Source organism: Salmo salar, chromosome ssa19 (genome assembly GCF_905237065.1).
Source record: "Salmo salar chromosome ssa19, Ssal_v3.1, whole genome shotgun sequence".
Classification (NCBI taxonomy): Eukaryota; Metazoa; Chordata; class Actinopteri; order Salmoniformes; family Salmonidae; genus Salmo; species Salmo salar.
This window is the reverse complement of record NC_059460.1, coordinates 49,229,623-49,247,559: the sequence shown is the minus strand read 5'-3', so window position 1 is coordinate 49,247,559 and position 17,937 is coordinate 49,229,623. Positions and strand designations below refer to the sequence as shown.

At 40.4% G+C, this 17,937-nt stretch overlaps 1 protein-coding gene across 4 annotated transcripts; it reads right to left on the bottom strand.

The window, feature by feature from the left end:
- Positions 1 to 572: 572 nt before the first annotated feature.
- On the bottom strand, positions 573 to 17,892 carry ptenb (phosphatase and tensin homolog B). Of its 4 annotated transcripts, none has more exons than XM_014158265.2 (10): positions 17,126 to 17,892; positions 14,463 to 14,547; positions 13,029 to 13,073; positions 12,225 to 12,268; positions 11,859 to 12,097; positions 11,133 to 11,274; positions 6,092 to 6,160; positions 5,513 to 5,679; positions 5,044 to 5,289; positions 573 to 4,690 (listed from the first exon to the last, which is right to left on the bottom strand). In XM_014158265.2, the coding sequence occupies exons 1-10, from the start codon at positions 17,202 to 17,204 to the stop codon at positions 4,505 to 4,507; spliced, it is 1,302 nt and encodes a 433-aa protein (XP_014013740.1). In that variant the 5' UTR covers positions 17,205 to 17,892; the 3' UTR covers positions 573 to 4,504. The 4 variants fall into 4 exon arrangements, with proteins under 4 accessions (XP_014013740.1, XP_014013741.1, XP_014013742.1 ...); XM_014158266.2 differs by having other exon boundaries at positions 5,053 to 5,289; positions 17,126 to 17,891; XM_014158267.2 differs by lacking the exon at positions 6,092 to 6,160.
- Positions 17,893 to 17,937: the final 45 nt, after the last annotated feature.

Sequence of the window (17,937 nt, the reverse complement as noted above, 5' to 3'; positions counted from 1 at the left end):
AATGAAAGAATCAGTGAAGGACATTTGATGCACAGATCCCTAAGTAATGAATACGCTCAATAGCAAAGCACTGCCCTTGAAAGTATCATCTTGTCATCTGATCATACTCACACTGAACGGCAATGGCACCATTATTTTTGGATAACACGGCTTAATGTTTCCAAAACAGAGGTCAGTCAAATGTACAGGGCTTGTAGTCAGTGTATACAACCACTTCATTATCCCACTCATAGGTCGCCTAAGCGAGACCGTTGACATGATTTTCTCAAACTTCTGGCATCTTAAAAGCAAGCTATTTACACACAGCAGAAACATTTCCCGGCGTGGAGAAAACCATCATGACCTAGAGGCTTTGCACACCAGCTCACACTCACAGGGTCATCCCGACTCAACCCTCTTTTCCATAGCTAGCACTGTTCATGATCTAGTTTAACTTGAAATCAGAAAGCATTTACTATACATCAAATAAATTACACGAAGAATTCTCGTTCTACTGGTCAGCGTCATCATCGTAAAATATGAAGGTCGATCACAAATCAGGTATCTCACAGAGAGACAAGAATGAAACTTGATTGGATTTATGTGAAGTTTATAACACTAAGATAAAGGGCAGTTTACACATACAATAACAAACAGACATCTAATTTGTATGAGCATAATTATAACCTGTACAAGTCTTTCTATTTTACATCGTGGGTTGTGTATTCTCAGTGCATAGCATTACACACAGAGCAACTGTTGCACAGCACAATAGTATCCGAACAGGCTGAAATGGAATAAGGCTGTTGTTTTTTTTTTTAAAGATTGAAAATAGAATGAGTTATAGCCAACATACCTCTGCACAAAAATAATCCCAGGGAGAAAAACCCAAAGAAAACAATGGAGTGGCGGGAGGGAGGTAGCCCCGCCCACTTCTGCAGGTAACACCTCTTGATTTATTGCACCCCTTCCATCTGCATGCATGGCATGTTCTAGAACAGTATTTAACAAGATCTTTTTTTCCCCCCTCAACTGTAAATGAGAGGCAATGTGTGGCAACCACAGGCATCATTATAACATATTGCACAAATCAGCTAAAAACTAGTGACATGAAACTTAACCTACACACTGGCACCTTTAAAATAATTTTACTTTGTTTTTAAGCTGAACCTTGTGTATGCTGCCTGTGAACTCCACAAGTTTTAGCCCATGCCAAAAGGTTCCTGTATGTTTCCCTAGGAATTTGTACTTTAAGGTACTGTGGTAACATGTTTTGAGAATCAGGGCCACAGATGTCTAGGGGATGGGATGGCCTGTGGCCTTAAATCCAGCACCAACCCAAAATCAACATGTGAAAATTGCATGTTTCTATGTTTTGCAGCTAAAAAAAGAGGACGATAAGTGTTTCCAATGACATCAGTGTGCATCGTGTGACTTTAACCAATTATGAGTAGGCATTTCCTACTAATTAGATGATGTCATTGGAAACACTCATCTTCCTCTAAGCTTTACAATGACATCAACCAATTAGTAGACAAAGCCTACTCATAATTGGTTAAAAAAATAATAATAAATCACACGATGCACACCGATGTTGTCATTAGAAAAACAGTTATCGGCGTCTTTTAATTTTTTTACTACTAAACATAGAAGCGATTCACATGTGTTGATGTTGGGGTGGTGCTGGAGATGAAAATGAAGCTGAAACATTGAGAAATGTCTCTTAAACATAAGCTCCTTAATAGTGAGGCCATTGAATAGATTCATACGTTTAAGCTGCTGAACATCCGGAATAGTAAGCAAATGGATCCAGATAGTATATATATTTTTGCCCGATAGTTTACCTGCAGAGAGTCTTTACCAGAAAACACGAATACCGTCAAATAGTTAATTCAATTTTTTTTCTCCAAATGTTTATTTATTTTCTTTAAAATAATAAAAAAGGGTCAGGACATTTTCAGTCAAAGTAACAAATTGTTGTTTCTATGGGGGATGCATGAATACAAGATTAAGGTACACCTAGCCATTTTATTCCACCGTCCTTCACTGATCACAAGGCTTTTGTTTACTAAGGGGAGCAACCGGGGGGGGACTGAATCACTGACTGAGACCCTGCAAAACCCTGTAACAGTGCAAAAGTCTATTGCTCTATTAATAGTAGCTTTAAATAAGTACTTTAACTATCAAGTCAGTGCTTGGGCAGAATGGTAGATTTCAAAGCAATAGCAGAGTAAGCTTTGTCAACTTCAAGTAAGGCAAAGAATATCTCCCATAGGCCCCACCTTAAAGAACAAAGAAAAAAAACTAACAAAAAGAAATAATTATCAAGCTTACTTTTGGCAGGTTTTCAGTGATGTCATAAAATGTAAACAAAAAAAAAGAGAATTCTAGATGAAGTGTTCCTGGGTTGGCTAGGGTACACTTTACGATGAAGAAAAACAGACAAAAGAAACAGACACCTAGGGAAAGTAGTCTAAAAACAAGGCGAGATGAAACGGCATGTGCGATGGATTGTTGAAAAGAGGGAAGCCTTAATGTCAAGAGTACAGGAAAAGGCAGCTTACATCACTACCCTCAGTGCAGATTCCTGGGTCTGGCCCGTGGCATGCCACAGGCCAGGTGTTACAAAAAATTTGGCATGCTGAAAATAAATGATACATATTTAAATATTCGCATATATAGGGCTCTTTATATTCCATAAGCAAGCACAAGATTTTGTCAAATCTGTAGCTGCGCTAATTTCATTCCCCAATGGAATGAAACCTGTTTTTGAAAAGGAGAAGAACGGAAAAACGCAACGAAAAGGGAAATAACCCCAACCAGTTAGGGACAGCAACTGCAGAAAGATGCACGTGGTTGTGCACATTAAAAAGTTCTCACACAGAAGTAGTGTACGCCACTGAAGCTACTTGCACCATAGGATAGGTACAGATTCTTGGCTCCGTTGTTGTTGAATCGTAAGCATGCAGCTTGGCAGTTTAAGCACCTTTTGTTGGATGTACAAGTGATCCGGATCTCATTGGACCAAATACGATAAGGCTGCAAAACAAGTCATTCAAGGAGTAAAAGATCTGATGTCTCAAGAGGGGAAAAAAACAACCTAAAGAGCACCTAAGTTCACATATTATCCACTCCTGGGTTGATCAAAACCTGCATTAAACACCCCTGGATCGGTTCACAGACAAAGCTTTACATTCAATCCCACTCTGTCGCCTCGGTCTCTTACCAAGCGTCACCTCTATTGGCCTTACTGAACATGTGTCAAGACTAGGTCAGCGTCACCACTTCTGGTCCATGCACATAATAAGATGACAAAAAGTGCAGTTTGTCGAAAAACTTTCTAGAGACTGAGGGGACACCGACCCAGACGCACTAATGCAGGTTTGGATACATGCTGTAGTACGGCATGTCATAAGGTACACATTTGGAACAGATTACCCCTCTATAAGCACATTACACACTGAAAATGAATTCAAAACATGATACCATTGTCCTCTGTGATGATCGCTAAAACTGTATCCGGTTACTGTTAAAAGGGGGGGGGGGGGCGACGCCATGTACTGTATCATAAAACACAAGGCCATTCTAAATGGCTTGCCAAAAGACTGAAGTTATACCTGCAGATACCATGAAAATAAAGGATGCCATATTAGACCTCCTGGCTAAATAAAATCAGCTTTAGAAATCTATTTTTGTTGTTGAAAAACATGGTATACAATTTATTAAACAACGATTCCAATAACATGCACACCGTTTGTCGTTTAACTATAGTGTTCACGTTATTGCAACACTGGCTTCCCTGCCGTTTTGTGTTCTATTTACCTTAACATAAAAACATCAACAATACATGGGACACTGGGTTTCTGCATACCTTGAACAGACATGATAGAAGGCATGGACATTGGTTAGATGTCATGTAGCTTAATAATTATAATAATAATCACAATAATAATCATAAGTCGACGGGAGAAATTCTAACATGCAGTTTACACTGCACAAACTCATGTGAGACCACCTGCAAAAAGCACAAGAAGCATTCACAGTAGACAGGATGGAAGGGGTGGTATGTGGGGTGGTAGGGGCATGGTGGAGGGCAATGAATGAAGTGGGAGAAAGTGACAGAAGCACTGGCCTTGGTTTCCACAGGAGATGGAGCAGTGAAATTTATGATTTCCAATAAGCCTTTCCAATACCGGATCTCACATCTCCTGACATAGGAAATCTTCTTCTATAGTCTTTGACACAAAAAGGTATAACACTACAGCTACTGAACCTTTTCCCACTCAACAACGGTGTCAATACTTTCCGGATGAACGAGCGGGGGAGGGGCTAAACATTTCAAAAGAACAAAGAAAACTTGGTCAGGATTGTTCCTAAAATTGGTGGCATATTCCGTGACGCAAATGTCCTGCTGCTGTAGGTTGGTGGGGAAAAAGGTACTTGCTTTTCAGTTTATATTCAAGTTCCTTTTTTCCCCCTCTGAAAAGGTATTTTTATTTTATTTTTTTTACTTCCCATAAAAATCTCACACTTTCGTTATTTGCGTGTGTTGATCTTCGTCAAACGGTTCGTTCTCCGGGTCAGAGTCTGTGGTGTCAGAGTATCGGTAATGGTCCGCCTCGTTGTCACTAACGTCTGGCGTTAGCGAGGTGGAAGTGCTGGCCTCGGAGTTGAAGATGTCCTCCACGGTCTTGGTAAAGTACAGCTTCACCTGGAGTTCCAGAGAAAACGTTATTATCCACATACTGAAACACGGCAATGGATCTATACAAAGGGCAAACGACATTTCATCTGAGCGAAGCGGTGAGAGCATTCGGATAATCCATCTGTAGATGCTCTACAGATAGTATGACCATCTGTTGATAAGCATCTGCTTGCTGATATTACAGTTAGGTTTAGAATAAAGGTTAGGGTTAGTAGATAGTCTGTAGAGCATCTACAGATGGACTATTCAAATAAAGTGGTACCGCGCATTCATCTTGGCACAAAACAGTCAAATATTTCCCCAAACATTCATAAAAGGTATTTTTCCCCAACCCCCCAATCAAAGAAAGTCTCATTCACCTGACTGACCTTGAAGTTGGGGGAGAAGTATCGGTTTGCTTTATCCTTGTTGGCCTTGTCCAGGTCGTTCTTCGTCAGTGAGAGGATCAGGAAATCCTTGTCGATGTCCCCCGTTCCTCCTGTTTGGATTCCTGCCTGCTCCTTTGGTAACGTCTCCGTTGGTAACGTCCCGTTCTCAACCTTCTCAAAGTTCTCCTCTGGTCCAGGGACGAAGAAGGTATTCACCCAAAAGTGAAACATCTTGTCCTGATGGAAAAATACATGGGGGGGGGAAATAAAAGGCTAACTTAATAAGAACTCAGTTACAAAAGCAGTTACATCAACCGCGACACAAAATGTAGGCTATACTCCAATCAGAACTCGTGTGTTTTTAAGTTAAATCTCGCCCTCCCTCATAGTGAATCAGAATAGTCTAAAAAACCTTATTTAACGTGCATATAAAAAAATCAAGAACCACAAGGCCCCTTACCTTCTTCATCATTTTATTCTGTTTGTGGAAGAACTCCACCTTGATGTCTCCGCACACGGGCAGCGGCTGGGGGAACTCGAAGAACACGTACTTCTCCTCCTTCCGCGTGTTCACCGGGTTGGACGTGTGGATCTTTACCTTGAGCTGGTACACCACAAACTGAGGATCTGTGGGTGAGCACAAGTTAACACCAGTCACTCTCCTGGTGGGTGGAGAGACACAGTGACAACAACCAAGTACATGTTATTTACATCTCGGTAAATTAGGAATGGAGGACAGAAAAGAAAAGGGACAGAATTACATAGTACCACTGCCAGGAATATTAATTATAGAAAAGACGGTTACAGTATCATGCTATAAAAGGGCCCTAAGAAGAGAAGAGTTGACCAAAACCAAGCTCATTTGAGGGAGTACTTCTGGTCTAGGATCAGTCCACTGAGATGGAAGGGGGGAATTGATAGTTACCTTAGGAAGTTTAACACCAACATAATCTACTACCTAGTTCAACACCACCTTCATCTACAACAACCTCCTAGTCAACAGGTAAACATTGGATGAAAAGCTGATCATTATTATTACCCCAGTGCCAATTCCCTTTCCTGAAACCATGTGGAATCTGCTCGCTCTTGTTTTTAACGGAAGTGTCCCCTTAGAAAGAGAAAAGGAGGTTAACACAGAGTCCTGCAGCAGCCCTGCCTGGGCTTGGGTAGAGCTGGGTTATCAAGGCTATGTGCAAACACAATGTAGCATATACATGTTTACAACCATTCATAAACAGATTCTAACTTACCATTTCAACATGCGGACAGCAACTTCCCGTTGTCAAGTTATTAGGACCTTAACCAGTATAACAATTATGGAACGGCCCTTTATGCAATCATAATATTTATAGTAATGCATTTCCTAACATACAGGCCTTAATAAGCATCAACTAACATTTTCCTTAAAAAAAAAAGAAAACTGACAAAACTATTTTTGTCATCTACTAATAATCATTTTATGAGGGGCAGGGGCTTTGGCGTTGAAATTAAAACCACTTCAATACTTTATGTTGTGCAACGGGAACACACCACATAGGATAAAATAACAGGGATTGACATTAAAGCCTGAAAGGCACTTGCCAATCGGCAAGTCAAGAGTATTTTTTGGTTGCCCGAAAATGTAAATTATCCATTTACAAGCAGAAGTACCATATATTTCCTTCCTAACACTTACACATAAGAGAGGAATCAGGAAAGACCAGTACTGGATTTTTGTATTTTGCTTGTTATCATTTTTTTTATCTCAGCGCAGGCTCTACTTCCCAGACTGCCATAAATTGTCCATCTTTCACTTAAACAATGGGGCGGAACCAGAAAGATGAGCTTTAAGCTACTGGCATTCTTTGCAGGTTGGATGTTTTCACTTGTTTTTTTTAAATCACCTGCCCAATAGGCCAACCTCAGAGAAGGCTGCTCAGTTCACTTGCCCCAGGCAATAGGTCAACCGACAGAAATGTGGATTAATGAAGTGAAGAGGTTACATTTCAGACACAGCTGACAAGACACCCACGTGCACATGGCTGTTGTATTGTAAATCTGATGGTGGTGGAGTGGTGGCCTGAGGGGGAACACACTGAACGTGTATGGTAAGGTGTTATGAAATGCAATGTATTATTTTAAACTGTATGTAATGGTCTTATGTTGCTGGACCCCAGGAAAAGTAACGTCTGTCTTGGCAGCAGCTAATGGAGATCCATAATAAATTAAAATACAAAAGAGCAGCCACTGATGACAATCACAGAGTCAGGGGTTGTTATAGCACAGCAGGACTTGAAACTGCCAGGGACCTCGCAATACCATAATATCACGACTCTTAGGTGCTGACACGAGTTGTATTGCGATTGTCACGGTTCTATACGTATTGCGATTCGATACTGCGATTTGATGTTCCAAACATATTGTTCACTATATCTCTGCTGCAGAGTTTTGAGACCATGAGAAAAGTAGTTTTGATAAGTGGTAATAAAAGTACTGAAAACATGTTGGGTCACTATTTAAAAAGAAGATGGAGAACAAGCTATAGGATAAAAAAAATACCTGACTTTTGGCCAGTGTTTGCCCTGTATTTATTTAGCAGCGGAGGGCCGCTGATGCTAAATCGTTGCATTCACTCCAAACAAATATGGTAAAACGTTCAATATAAACGTAGACGACTAAAAGCCAGATATAAAGTACCTGGAAAAGATAATGTAGCTATATATTTTAAAATCAGATAATCTTTAAGAACCACCAAAATAAAAATATACAGTCAGGGAAAATCTCAAATTCGGAAAATGTCATGGCGTGGGGCCCCCATTGATTTTAAAATATATATACGACTCAGTTAGCATAACAAAATGTGTAGAATCTGCGGCCAAGTGGAGGGCCTCTAAAATGTTGGGTCGGAGACCGCGCCATTGGCCATGCCCACTACCACCCCCCACGCTAACTTTGCCACCGCTGCTGGAAGCAATTCTATGGGAAACACTTGGTGCCGCAGGTACAGCCAACTAGCGATAGCTAACAAAAAATGTATAATTATTGGGGTCAAAGTATCAATATAATATACACTGAACAAAAATAAAACGATTTTACTGAGTTAGAGTTAATATGAGAAAACCAGTCAATTGAAATAAATTAATTAGCCCCTAATCTATGGATTTAACATGACTGGGCAGGGGCTCAGTCATGGGTGGGCCTGGAAGACCATAAACCCACCCACTGGGGAGCCAGGCCAAGCCAATGATAATGAGTTTGCACCCACAAAAGGGTTTTATTACAGACAGAAATACACCTCAGTTTCACAGCTGTCCCAGTGGCTGGTCTCATTCTATCCCGCAGGTGAATAAGTCGGATGTGGAGGTCCTGGGCTGGTGTGGTTACACGTGGTTTGCGATTGTGAGGCCGGTTGGACGCACTGCCAAATTCTCTAAAACGATGTTGGCTTATGGTAGAGAAATTAACATTAAATTCTCTGGCAACAGCTGTGGTGGACATTCCTGCAGTAAGCATGCCAATTGCACGCTCCCTCAACACTTGAGACATCTGCAGCTTTGTGTTGTGAAACAAAACTGCACATTTTAGAGTGGCCGTTTATTGTCCACAGCACAAGGTGCACCTGTGTAATGATCATGCTGTTTAATCAGCTACTTGATATGCCACACCTGTCAGGTGGATGGATTATCTTGGCAAAGGTGAAATGCTCACTAACAGGAATGTAAACTAATATGTGCACAACATTTGAGAGAAATGAGCTTTTTGTGTGTATCGAACATTTCTGGGATCTTTTATGATCCCATGAAACATGGGACCAGCACTTTACATGTTGGATTTATATTTTTGTTGAGTATAATTACTAAATAATTTTGTGATATGTATTGTTTTTTACCCTCATTACTACTTGATAGGTCCATATAAGTCTTCTGGCAATCCAGCGAGGTACAGTTAAAGTCGGAAGTTTACATACACCTTAGCCAAATACATTTAAACTCAGTTTAACAAATCCTGACATTTAATCCTAGTAAAAATTCCCTGTCTTAGGTCAGTTAGGATCACCACTTTATTTTAAGAATGTGAAATGTCAGAATAATAGAGAGAATGATTTATTTCAGCATTAATTTATTTTATCACATTCCCAGTGGATCAGAAGTCTACATACACTCAATTAGTATTTGGTAGCATTGCCTTTAAATTGTTTAACTTGGGCCAAATGTTTTGGGTAGCCTTCCACAAGCTTCCCACAATAAGTTGGGTGAATTTTGGCCCATTCCTCCTGACAAAGCTGGTGTAACTGAGTCAGGTTTGTAGGCATCCTTGCTCACACACGCTTTTTCAGTTCTGCCCACAAATTTTCTATAGGATTGAGGTCAGGGCTTTGTGATGGCCACTCCAATACCTTGACTTTGTTGTCCTTAAGCCATTTTGCCACAACTTTGGAAGTATGCTTGGGGTGATTGTCCATTTGGAAGACCAATTTGCAACCAAGCTTTAACTTCCTGACTGATGTCTTGAGATGTTGCTTCAATATATCCACATCATTTTCCTGCCTCATAATGCCATTTATTTTGTGAAGTGCACCAGTCCCTCCTGCAGCAAAGCACCCCCACAACATGATGCTGCCACCCCCGTGCTTCACAGTTGGGATGGTGTTCTTCGGCTTGCAAGCCTCCCCCTTTTTCCTCCAAACATAACAATGGTCATTATGGCCAAACAGTTCTATTTTTGTTTCATCAGACCAGAGTAAATTTCTCCAAAAAGTACAATCTTTGTCCCCATGTGCAGTTGCAAACCGTAGTCTGGCTTTTTTAATGGCGGTTTTGGAGCAGTGGCTTCTTCCTTGCTGAGCGGCCTTGTGCACGTTTCCTCCAGCATCTTCACAAGGTCCTTTGCTGTTGTTCTGGGATTGATTTGCACTTTTCGCACCAAAGTACGTTCATCTCTAAGAGACCGAACGAGTCTCCTTCCTGAGCGGTATGATGGCTGCGTGGTCCCATGGTGTTTATACTTGCGTACTATTGTTTGTACAGATGAACGTGGTACCTTCAGGCATTTGGAAATTGCTCCCAAGGATGAACCAGACTTGTGGAGGTCTACAAAAAATGTTGAGGTCTTGGCTGATTTCCCCATGATGTCAAGCAAAGAGGCACTGAGTTTGAAGGTAGGCCTTGAAATACATCCACAGGGACACCTCCAATTAACTCAAATGATGTCAATTAGCCTATCAGAAGCTTATAAAGCCATGACATCATTTTCTGGAATTTTCCAAGCTGTTTAAAGGCACAGTCAAGTTAGAGTATGTAAACTTCTGACCCACTGGAATTGTGATACAGTGAATTATAAGTGAAATAATCTGTGAAACAATCTGTAAACAATTGTTGGAAAAATGACTTGTGTCATGCACAAAGTAGATGTCCTAACTGACTTGCCAAAACTACAATTTGTTAACAAGAAATTTGTGGAGTGGTTGAAAAGTGAGTTTTAATTACTCCAATCTAAGTGTATGTAAACTTCCGACTTCAACTGTATATGCTGCCTTGAAACAACTGGGTACTCTGAAATCTCCGTGTGTTCATGACAACTGGGAACTCTGAAATCTCCGTGTGTTCATGACAACTGGGAACTCGGGTGAAGAAAAAATAAATATATATATATTTTTGAGCAGTCTTCGGAAACTTTCTTGAGCTCCGACTTTCTGACCTGAAGATCACGGACGTCATGATTTGACCTTGTCCGCCCCCCCAAGTTCCCAGCTGTCTTGAACGCACGAATAAACCCCTTATTCTCTGATTATACAGCCAAGTCAAATGACCAGTGAGCCAAGCAAAATAATAGCAGGGAAACCACATAATTTTGACGAGCATAACCATCATTACAAAACGGTACGTTCCACTGTGGTTAATGTCAGCTTTGCATGGAGAAAAAGGCAAAAGAACATGCAACATCAAGAAGCATAGCTGTGCAGAGCAAAGCAGAGGACAGAGGCAGGACAATGAACTTAAGCTCACATTGTGAAAGTGTGAAAGCCAGTAGCACACAAGCCCAAGGTCAGGAGGATACAGGAAAGAAACAGGATTGAGACCAATGACAAGGAAATCACTTACGACACGTTCCGCCACTGAACATGGGCACTGTCTCGAACACCATCTTGTGGAAGAGCAGAGCCACTGGTTTGTAATCCAGCTGGTTCTTCAGAAGGTGGCTATAGTAATAGACATAGCGCCTCTGGCTGGGGATTGTCACTCCCTGAATGGGAAGAGAGAAACACTTAGAGAAACTCAAGTTTTTTTTCTTCGTCTGTAAAAAGGATTTTTACAATTTGAAATATCAAATGATGGTGACAAGCCTTTATAGGAGTCTCAAAAATGTTCAAGTTAGGAAGATAAGCCTTAACTCAAGCAACTATTCATAATGTATCCTTCAATTAAGACAATGATTAGAGATATACTAGGATCAACCACGACGACCAGGCCTATGTTGTGGAGTTGACGACTATCATCATAATCATCATCATCCATTTAACCCTTTTGTTACCAGCGAGGTACGTTGAAAAAGGCCTGGGGAAGAGTTAGAGGGTTGAATGATCCAACCGGAAAATGGGGATGATCCGCTTCCAAGACAGTATGGCTGCGTTTACACATGCAGCCCAATTCTGATATTTTCCCCACTGAACAATTGGTCTGTTGAGCAATCACGTCAGATCTTTTCACATCAAATCTTTTTCAGAGCTGGTCTGATTGGTCAAAAGACCATTTAGAGAACAAATATCATAATTGGGCTGCCTGTGTAAACGCAGCCTTAGAGGGCCAGACTGGAACAATAAAATGTACCTTCTTATCTCTGGTCCTGACTTCCCCATAGAAGTCCAGAGCTTCTTGTGCTTTGAGGAACTTTCCCCGGTGTAACAGGTATGCACAGATCATGACACCCGTACGTCCCTTTCCAGCTTTACAGTGAATCGCCGCCACGTGATTGTCATCCTCACTTAACCACTGGTCAAGATCTTCGCAGAACGGTTTAATCAGCTCCAGCTGGGGCGGATTGTGATCCTCAAACGGATATTGTGCAACTGGAGAGAGACGGAGAGAGACTGAGCTCAGTTAGATAATGTCACACGTGGGTTTTTAGTGAAAGATTGATTCATTCAATGACAGCCTGAATGAAAGTGATGTTTTCACTGCAATATAATGTCTCACCTCTGCAATTGAATTTGGCTGTGTCATAATGTCGCTCAGCGCACCTATAAAGGGACAAACAAAAACGTTGCTGTAGCAGTGGACTACAAACGGGAGCATTCTTTCATTTGTACAATCGATCTGTCAGCATACAGATTATTTCAACAACTGCAACCTCATGAATTCCAAACAAATTCAGCCAACTGTTGAATAATATATCCATTGTGTTTACTGAGCTCTCTCTACTTCTCTCAATAGTTAAGATGATTGTTATCAATGAGAAGCCTGTGGTCCTTAGTATCTTTGTAGTCAGTCAGTCAGTCAGTCAGTCAGTCTACTAGGTAACGACTTCATACTGAGTGAGGAAAACATGGTTGTAAATTCCTTTTCCAGGGTAAAACTATACCAAATGGTTACCATGATATGATTGTTCTGAAACGTCATCACAATGCTTGGGCCTTTCCACCAAGAACCACTGGGCTCTGTATTAAAAAAAAGATCTGGATTTCGCCTATCCGATAGGATTAAACGCATAGAAATAGAATAGACAAATCCTTGCCTGAATGGGGACTCCCGTTCTATTCACTCAATTTCTATGCATTTAATCCTATACGATAGGCGAAATCCGGATAGACAACTGGGCCCTGATGACTTAAGGCAAATAAGTGCTGTAGTTTACATTCTGAAACAGAAGGGCTTTTCCTCCTCCAGGGCTATATTCCACAGACATTTTCTGCATTACATCAGACAACTTTGCAGCACAGCAACCGCTGCTGACCATACTGCATATGCACAAGCAAAATAGACAGATACCAGGGTACTCACAGATTATAGATCTTGTAATGATTTTTGTGCTTAGAGTCCAGAAACCTGAGAGAGAGAAGAGGAGAATTACTTTTCCATCCAGAACACATTTTTAGCTAATTCTGATCCGACTTACCTTCCAACACTAAACGGCCCTCTAAATCACCATCTTAAAATTAGAGCATAATGACAGAATGGCACAGACAAGAGGGAAGACTGACGGCCTCTCAGACAAGCTAAATAATAGTGCTACAACATTGACTATCAGTAGGGTGTTGGTCGCTCAGGTTGGCTCACATATCTAAAAACAACAGCTTCTGGGAAATGAAAAAGGCATTTTTTTCTGTTAACATTTCCAAAAGCCCACACCTATGAGTCTACATCCTCAAATGAATTTGTTATTTGTCACATGCGGCAAATACAACAGGTGTAGAACTTACTTACAAGCCCTTAACCAACAATGCAGTTAAGAAAATAAGAGTAAAGAAGATATTTACTAAATAAACTAAAAGTGAAAAAAAGTTACAATACCGAGTCAATGTGCGGGGATACAGGTTAGTCCGAGGTAATGGAGGTAAAATGTATACATGTAGGTAGGGGTAAAGTGACAATGCATAGATAATAAATAGCAAGAAGCTGTTAAGGAGCCTTTTGGACCTAAACTTGACGCTCCGGTACCTCTTGCCATATGGTAGCTGAAAGAACAGTCTATGACGTGTGGCTGAAGTCTGACAATTTTTAGGGCCTGCGTAAATCGAAGGAAATTGATGCACAATAAAATAAGTAGGGTCAGGTTAAGTTCACAGTTGGCTCGCAGGTCACTCCTTTGGTTTCAGTTGACGCCTCTGTAGCCGGCACAACAGCATGCATTTCAACCATTATACTCAGTCCGACCTCTGTCGCCCATATAATGATAAACAGTGAGAAAGGATCAGGGATTTTTCTGCCATACAAACCCTTGGGCAGGCCGCCTAAGTGTGTTTTTGGGAAAATAATTCCCAACTGTAAAAAATGTATAATAATAATAATGATTATCATTATTATTTATTTTGGGGGGGGGGGGGGAGTGGGATATTTTCAGTGTAAACTTAAACCAGATAAAGTATGTAGAAAAATTTTATTTAACTATAACTTTAAATAAAATAATCTTTGAGAACTAACATGCCATTGGAGAATATGTAGAATCCCTGGAAATTAGCTTTTAAAATGCTAAAATATATCTCAGCTCCCTGGAAAATTCTAAGATTTGTTGGAAATTGGCTTACACTATGGGGCCCTCTAAAATGTTCAGCCTCGCCAACTGCTCCCATTGGGTTTGGTTAAGGTAGTTAGGACAAGTTAACTACCTGCTGTTTTCATAGTTCACCTTTTCCCCCCATTCCTTTACGTTCTAAGAAACCCCTTGTTTATTTTTGACAGGGACGGCGACATGCACATTTTAGGACAAGTACTTACCGTACTACATCATCAATGTTGTTTCTGTAGACACCCTCAAGTCTTTCAGCAGGAAAGCCCATAGCAATTATGTTCGGATAAATATCTGAGCGCAGGAGTCAAGGAAACCAGGAGGTTGGCTGCTTAAAGGTCAGAGACTAAAGAAAGGAATTACACACACCTAGGCCAATACAACAACCCACATACAATTGGTGTACAATACAAAAAAAACAGCTCTTTGATATGCCCAAACATAGACGGCTTATATCATAGCTTACATCATACATGCATTGTTTATCACGACAGATCAATCACGGCAAAGAAGTATGGACAACAGGACAGAGCCTGGGTAATATAGACCAGACCCCCCTCACCCATCATCATCACCTCTTCGACAGAAAAAGCATTACATCACTCACAACATCAATACAGATATAAACGAAGCTCAAGTTGCTCTAATTTGAGCATGCCTTGTCACTTGGGAAATATATCCATGCACAAAAAAAATGTATTTAAGCATACAAAGACTCCCTATTTGGTCAAATAATTCATCAGAATTGGCTACTACTATATGAAATGCATACAAAGCATGATCACTAAATTATTCTTCCATGTTTACTGTTCATTTACTGAAACCCAGGCCGTCTTGTCACACACTTACGTATCCTGATAGTGTACTTTACATTTGAACTGGCATAAAATCACAATGACGTCATGCTCCAAAAGTACCCGAGACTACTGCAATGACAAATGCACTGGTCAGCATGAGCAGAGCCTCACGATGTAACTGTTCCTATCAAATAAATAAATCAATGGACTGAATGGGATCAATTCAATTTTCACAGAACATAGTTCTCTTGGTTGGACCAGGTCTCTCTTGAAAATGAGATGTTATCTCAATGAGACTAACCTAGAAAAAGGTTAAATAAAATAAGCTTGCTATTTTCCAGCAACACCATTTAGGAGAATAATTTTCATACTCGTAATAGCACAGTTAAGATCTGATGGCGAGGCATTGTTGCCGATGTGAAATCTCATCACTATTTTAAAGCCAAACCCTAGAACTGGAGAGGAATCATTACATAACAGGAACAACCATGGCTACACTGCCTTCCCGAACACTGCCACAATGACCGACACAATGACTGGCACAATAGTTCTCTCACATCTAAATATGTTTGATGGAACAAGGTGATTTAGCTATAATCCCATGTTTCGCTCATATATTATCTAACTCAAAAAAGACTTACGTTAGGCAAACCCAGTTCTGTTTTTTATTTGTATAAAATAAAATGCACAGCGCTTCCTGAGATCACTGAACCTCCATCAAAGGGTCATAGCCACAGCAAAGAGAAGTTTACCAATTGAAGTGCAAGACATGACAACTAAACATGCTAATATTGTACAACAGTACTAAGCCACACTTCCTCCCTCCAATTATGCTCATAACCTTTAACTGGCTTTTATCTCTGCATTCTACATGCACCTACACTTTCACCATTTGATTGCATACCTTGCAGGGTTAGGTGACGCATTTCAGACATGGCTAACTTCTGAACAGTAATTTTGATAATTCTCTTTTCCTGTCATTTGTCACTAAACACTATCCCCAACAATTGCCAAAATCAATACAAACATGCTGAGCTCATTAAGCTAGACGAAAAAAGTTAAAATATCTCTAGACGACCAAACCAATGATTATGTTCATTCAAGCACATTGAAAATTGGCACATTCCACTAACTAGATAGCGCTATTATAAATCGTATTAAGCTACCATTTCCTCTTACTCTGATAATGACTCAATGCTTTTAAGTCTTTGTCTGGCTAGAAGGAGAAGGACTGATTGAGAATATAAAGTGAATCTAATCCATTATAGCTTGTTACATTATTATGTAGGCCAGAGGACCTTAATAATGCGTCGCAAAAAGGTTGATCTCTTTGTTCCCCATCCAGGGGAAGCTAACTATATATTAGCCAACTAACCGGTGACATTTTCAGTCGACATCAACCAAATAATTAAGACTTCAACTTATCAAGATCAATTTGCTAGACATAACGTTAACTACCACTACATTAGCCAGCTACGTTATCCATGATGTTGAATCTCTCGTTCAGTCATCATGAAATGATGATGATGGACGTGCAAACTACTAGCAAGCGAAGCTAACGTTATGCAAGCTATGAGATTTATCTAGTTATCAAGACTGCGTTTAGTTTCACAGGTCACACACCGTTCTCAAATACTGTAGCAATTTGACAGAGTAGGTTAGCATAGAACCTGGTTGCTAATTGACCTAGCTAGGTAGTCAGCTAGTTGACCAACCAGTGACGAGTGAGCGAGCCAACCAACCAGACGTTCTGTCATTAGCTGCCTAGCTAGCTTTCACAGCATGCTAACTATATATATATATATATATATATATATATATATATATATTTTTTTTAAATTATTATTATTATTTTAATTATTTTATTTTTGTTGAATTAATGCTCACTGACTTCTGTCTGACTAACTTTACTAACATTAGTTCACGTTAACTAGATAATCATCTTTTGTATTAAGGTTAAGTTAGCAATCTAGGTATTATAGCTAGTTAGCAAGGTAACGTTAGAGACAGATGAACATAGTCATAGACATAAAAACTAGCCAGCTAATATTACGGCCATTCAACAAAAAGGATACAAGTCAAGTCCAAGTCAAACCCATCCTCCTGGTATCTCCTTTTGTTTCGGCTGACAATTTCCTTTATGATTGCAGCCATATCTGTCACAGGAGTCTTTAACGTGTTTATATTAAGAGAAAGTATTGTTGTTGCCTTTGTATGAAATGCTGCCAATATTTCTCCCTCGCAATCCCGTTGGTGTCAAACGTTGACAGCTAACGTTAGCTAAGCTAGCCGTACTAGCTAGAATAGCTTCTGCTGCTGCTGCTGGGTCATAAAACAGGGCCTCTCTCCGTTCCACCACAGGCCCGGCTTCCCAGATCCCACAATTTGACACAAAATCCTCCAGATGAATAGGTGATTAATTATCCAGCCCTCGAACCGTTGTATTTTAAGAGCGTACCAAGTATCTGATTTCGCCAAAGGCGCCGTGATTATGCCAGAAAAGCGGAGAGAAATCTCCCCGACGTTCCTTGCCCAGAATAGTGACTGTGACACACACACTCGATCTCTGCACACACGTAGCTAGATATGGCTAGCGTATCTAGTTAGCATGTCAATTCTTCAACAACAAAAAAGGACTGATCCGACAAAACGATCCACGTCGTCGGAACTAAATATGACAGGAAAATTGACAGCCTCCACCTTAAACATAGCTAACAAATCTGTGTAATTGTATTACTCGCCCGCACTTCTTCCCTGACACGTCCCTTTCCCTACTGACTCGTTTCTCTCGCTGCTCTCGCAAACTTCCATCATGGCTTCCGTTCCAATTGAGAAAGGCTACGATTGGACATAATGTTATGCCGCAGTGTCAAATAGTTCTTCAAAG

Excerpts from the sequence above, each read along its gene's own strand:
- ptenb (XM_014158265.2), bottom strand. The coding sequence starts at position 17,204 with ATGGCTGCAATCATAAAGGAAATTGTCAGCCGAAACAAAAGGAGATAC. Across the intron at positions 12,098-12,224 it reads AGCCAAATTCAATTGCAGAG|TTGCACAATATCCGTTTGAG; the intron begins GTGAGACATTAT and ends GTCTCTCTCCAG. Across the intron at positions 5,680-6,091 it reads GAAAGGGAATTGGCACTGGG|ATCCTCAGTTTGTGGTGTAC; the intron begins GTAATAATAATG and ends GCTCACCCACAG.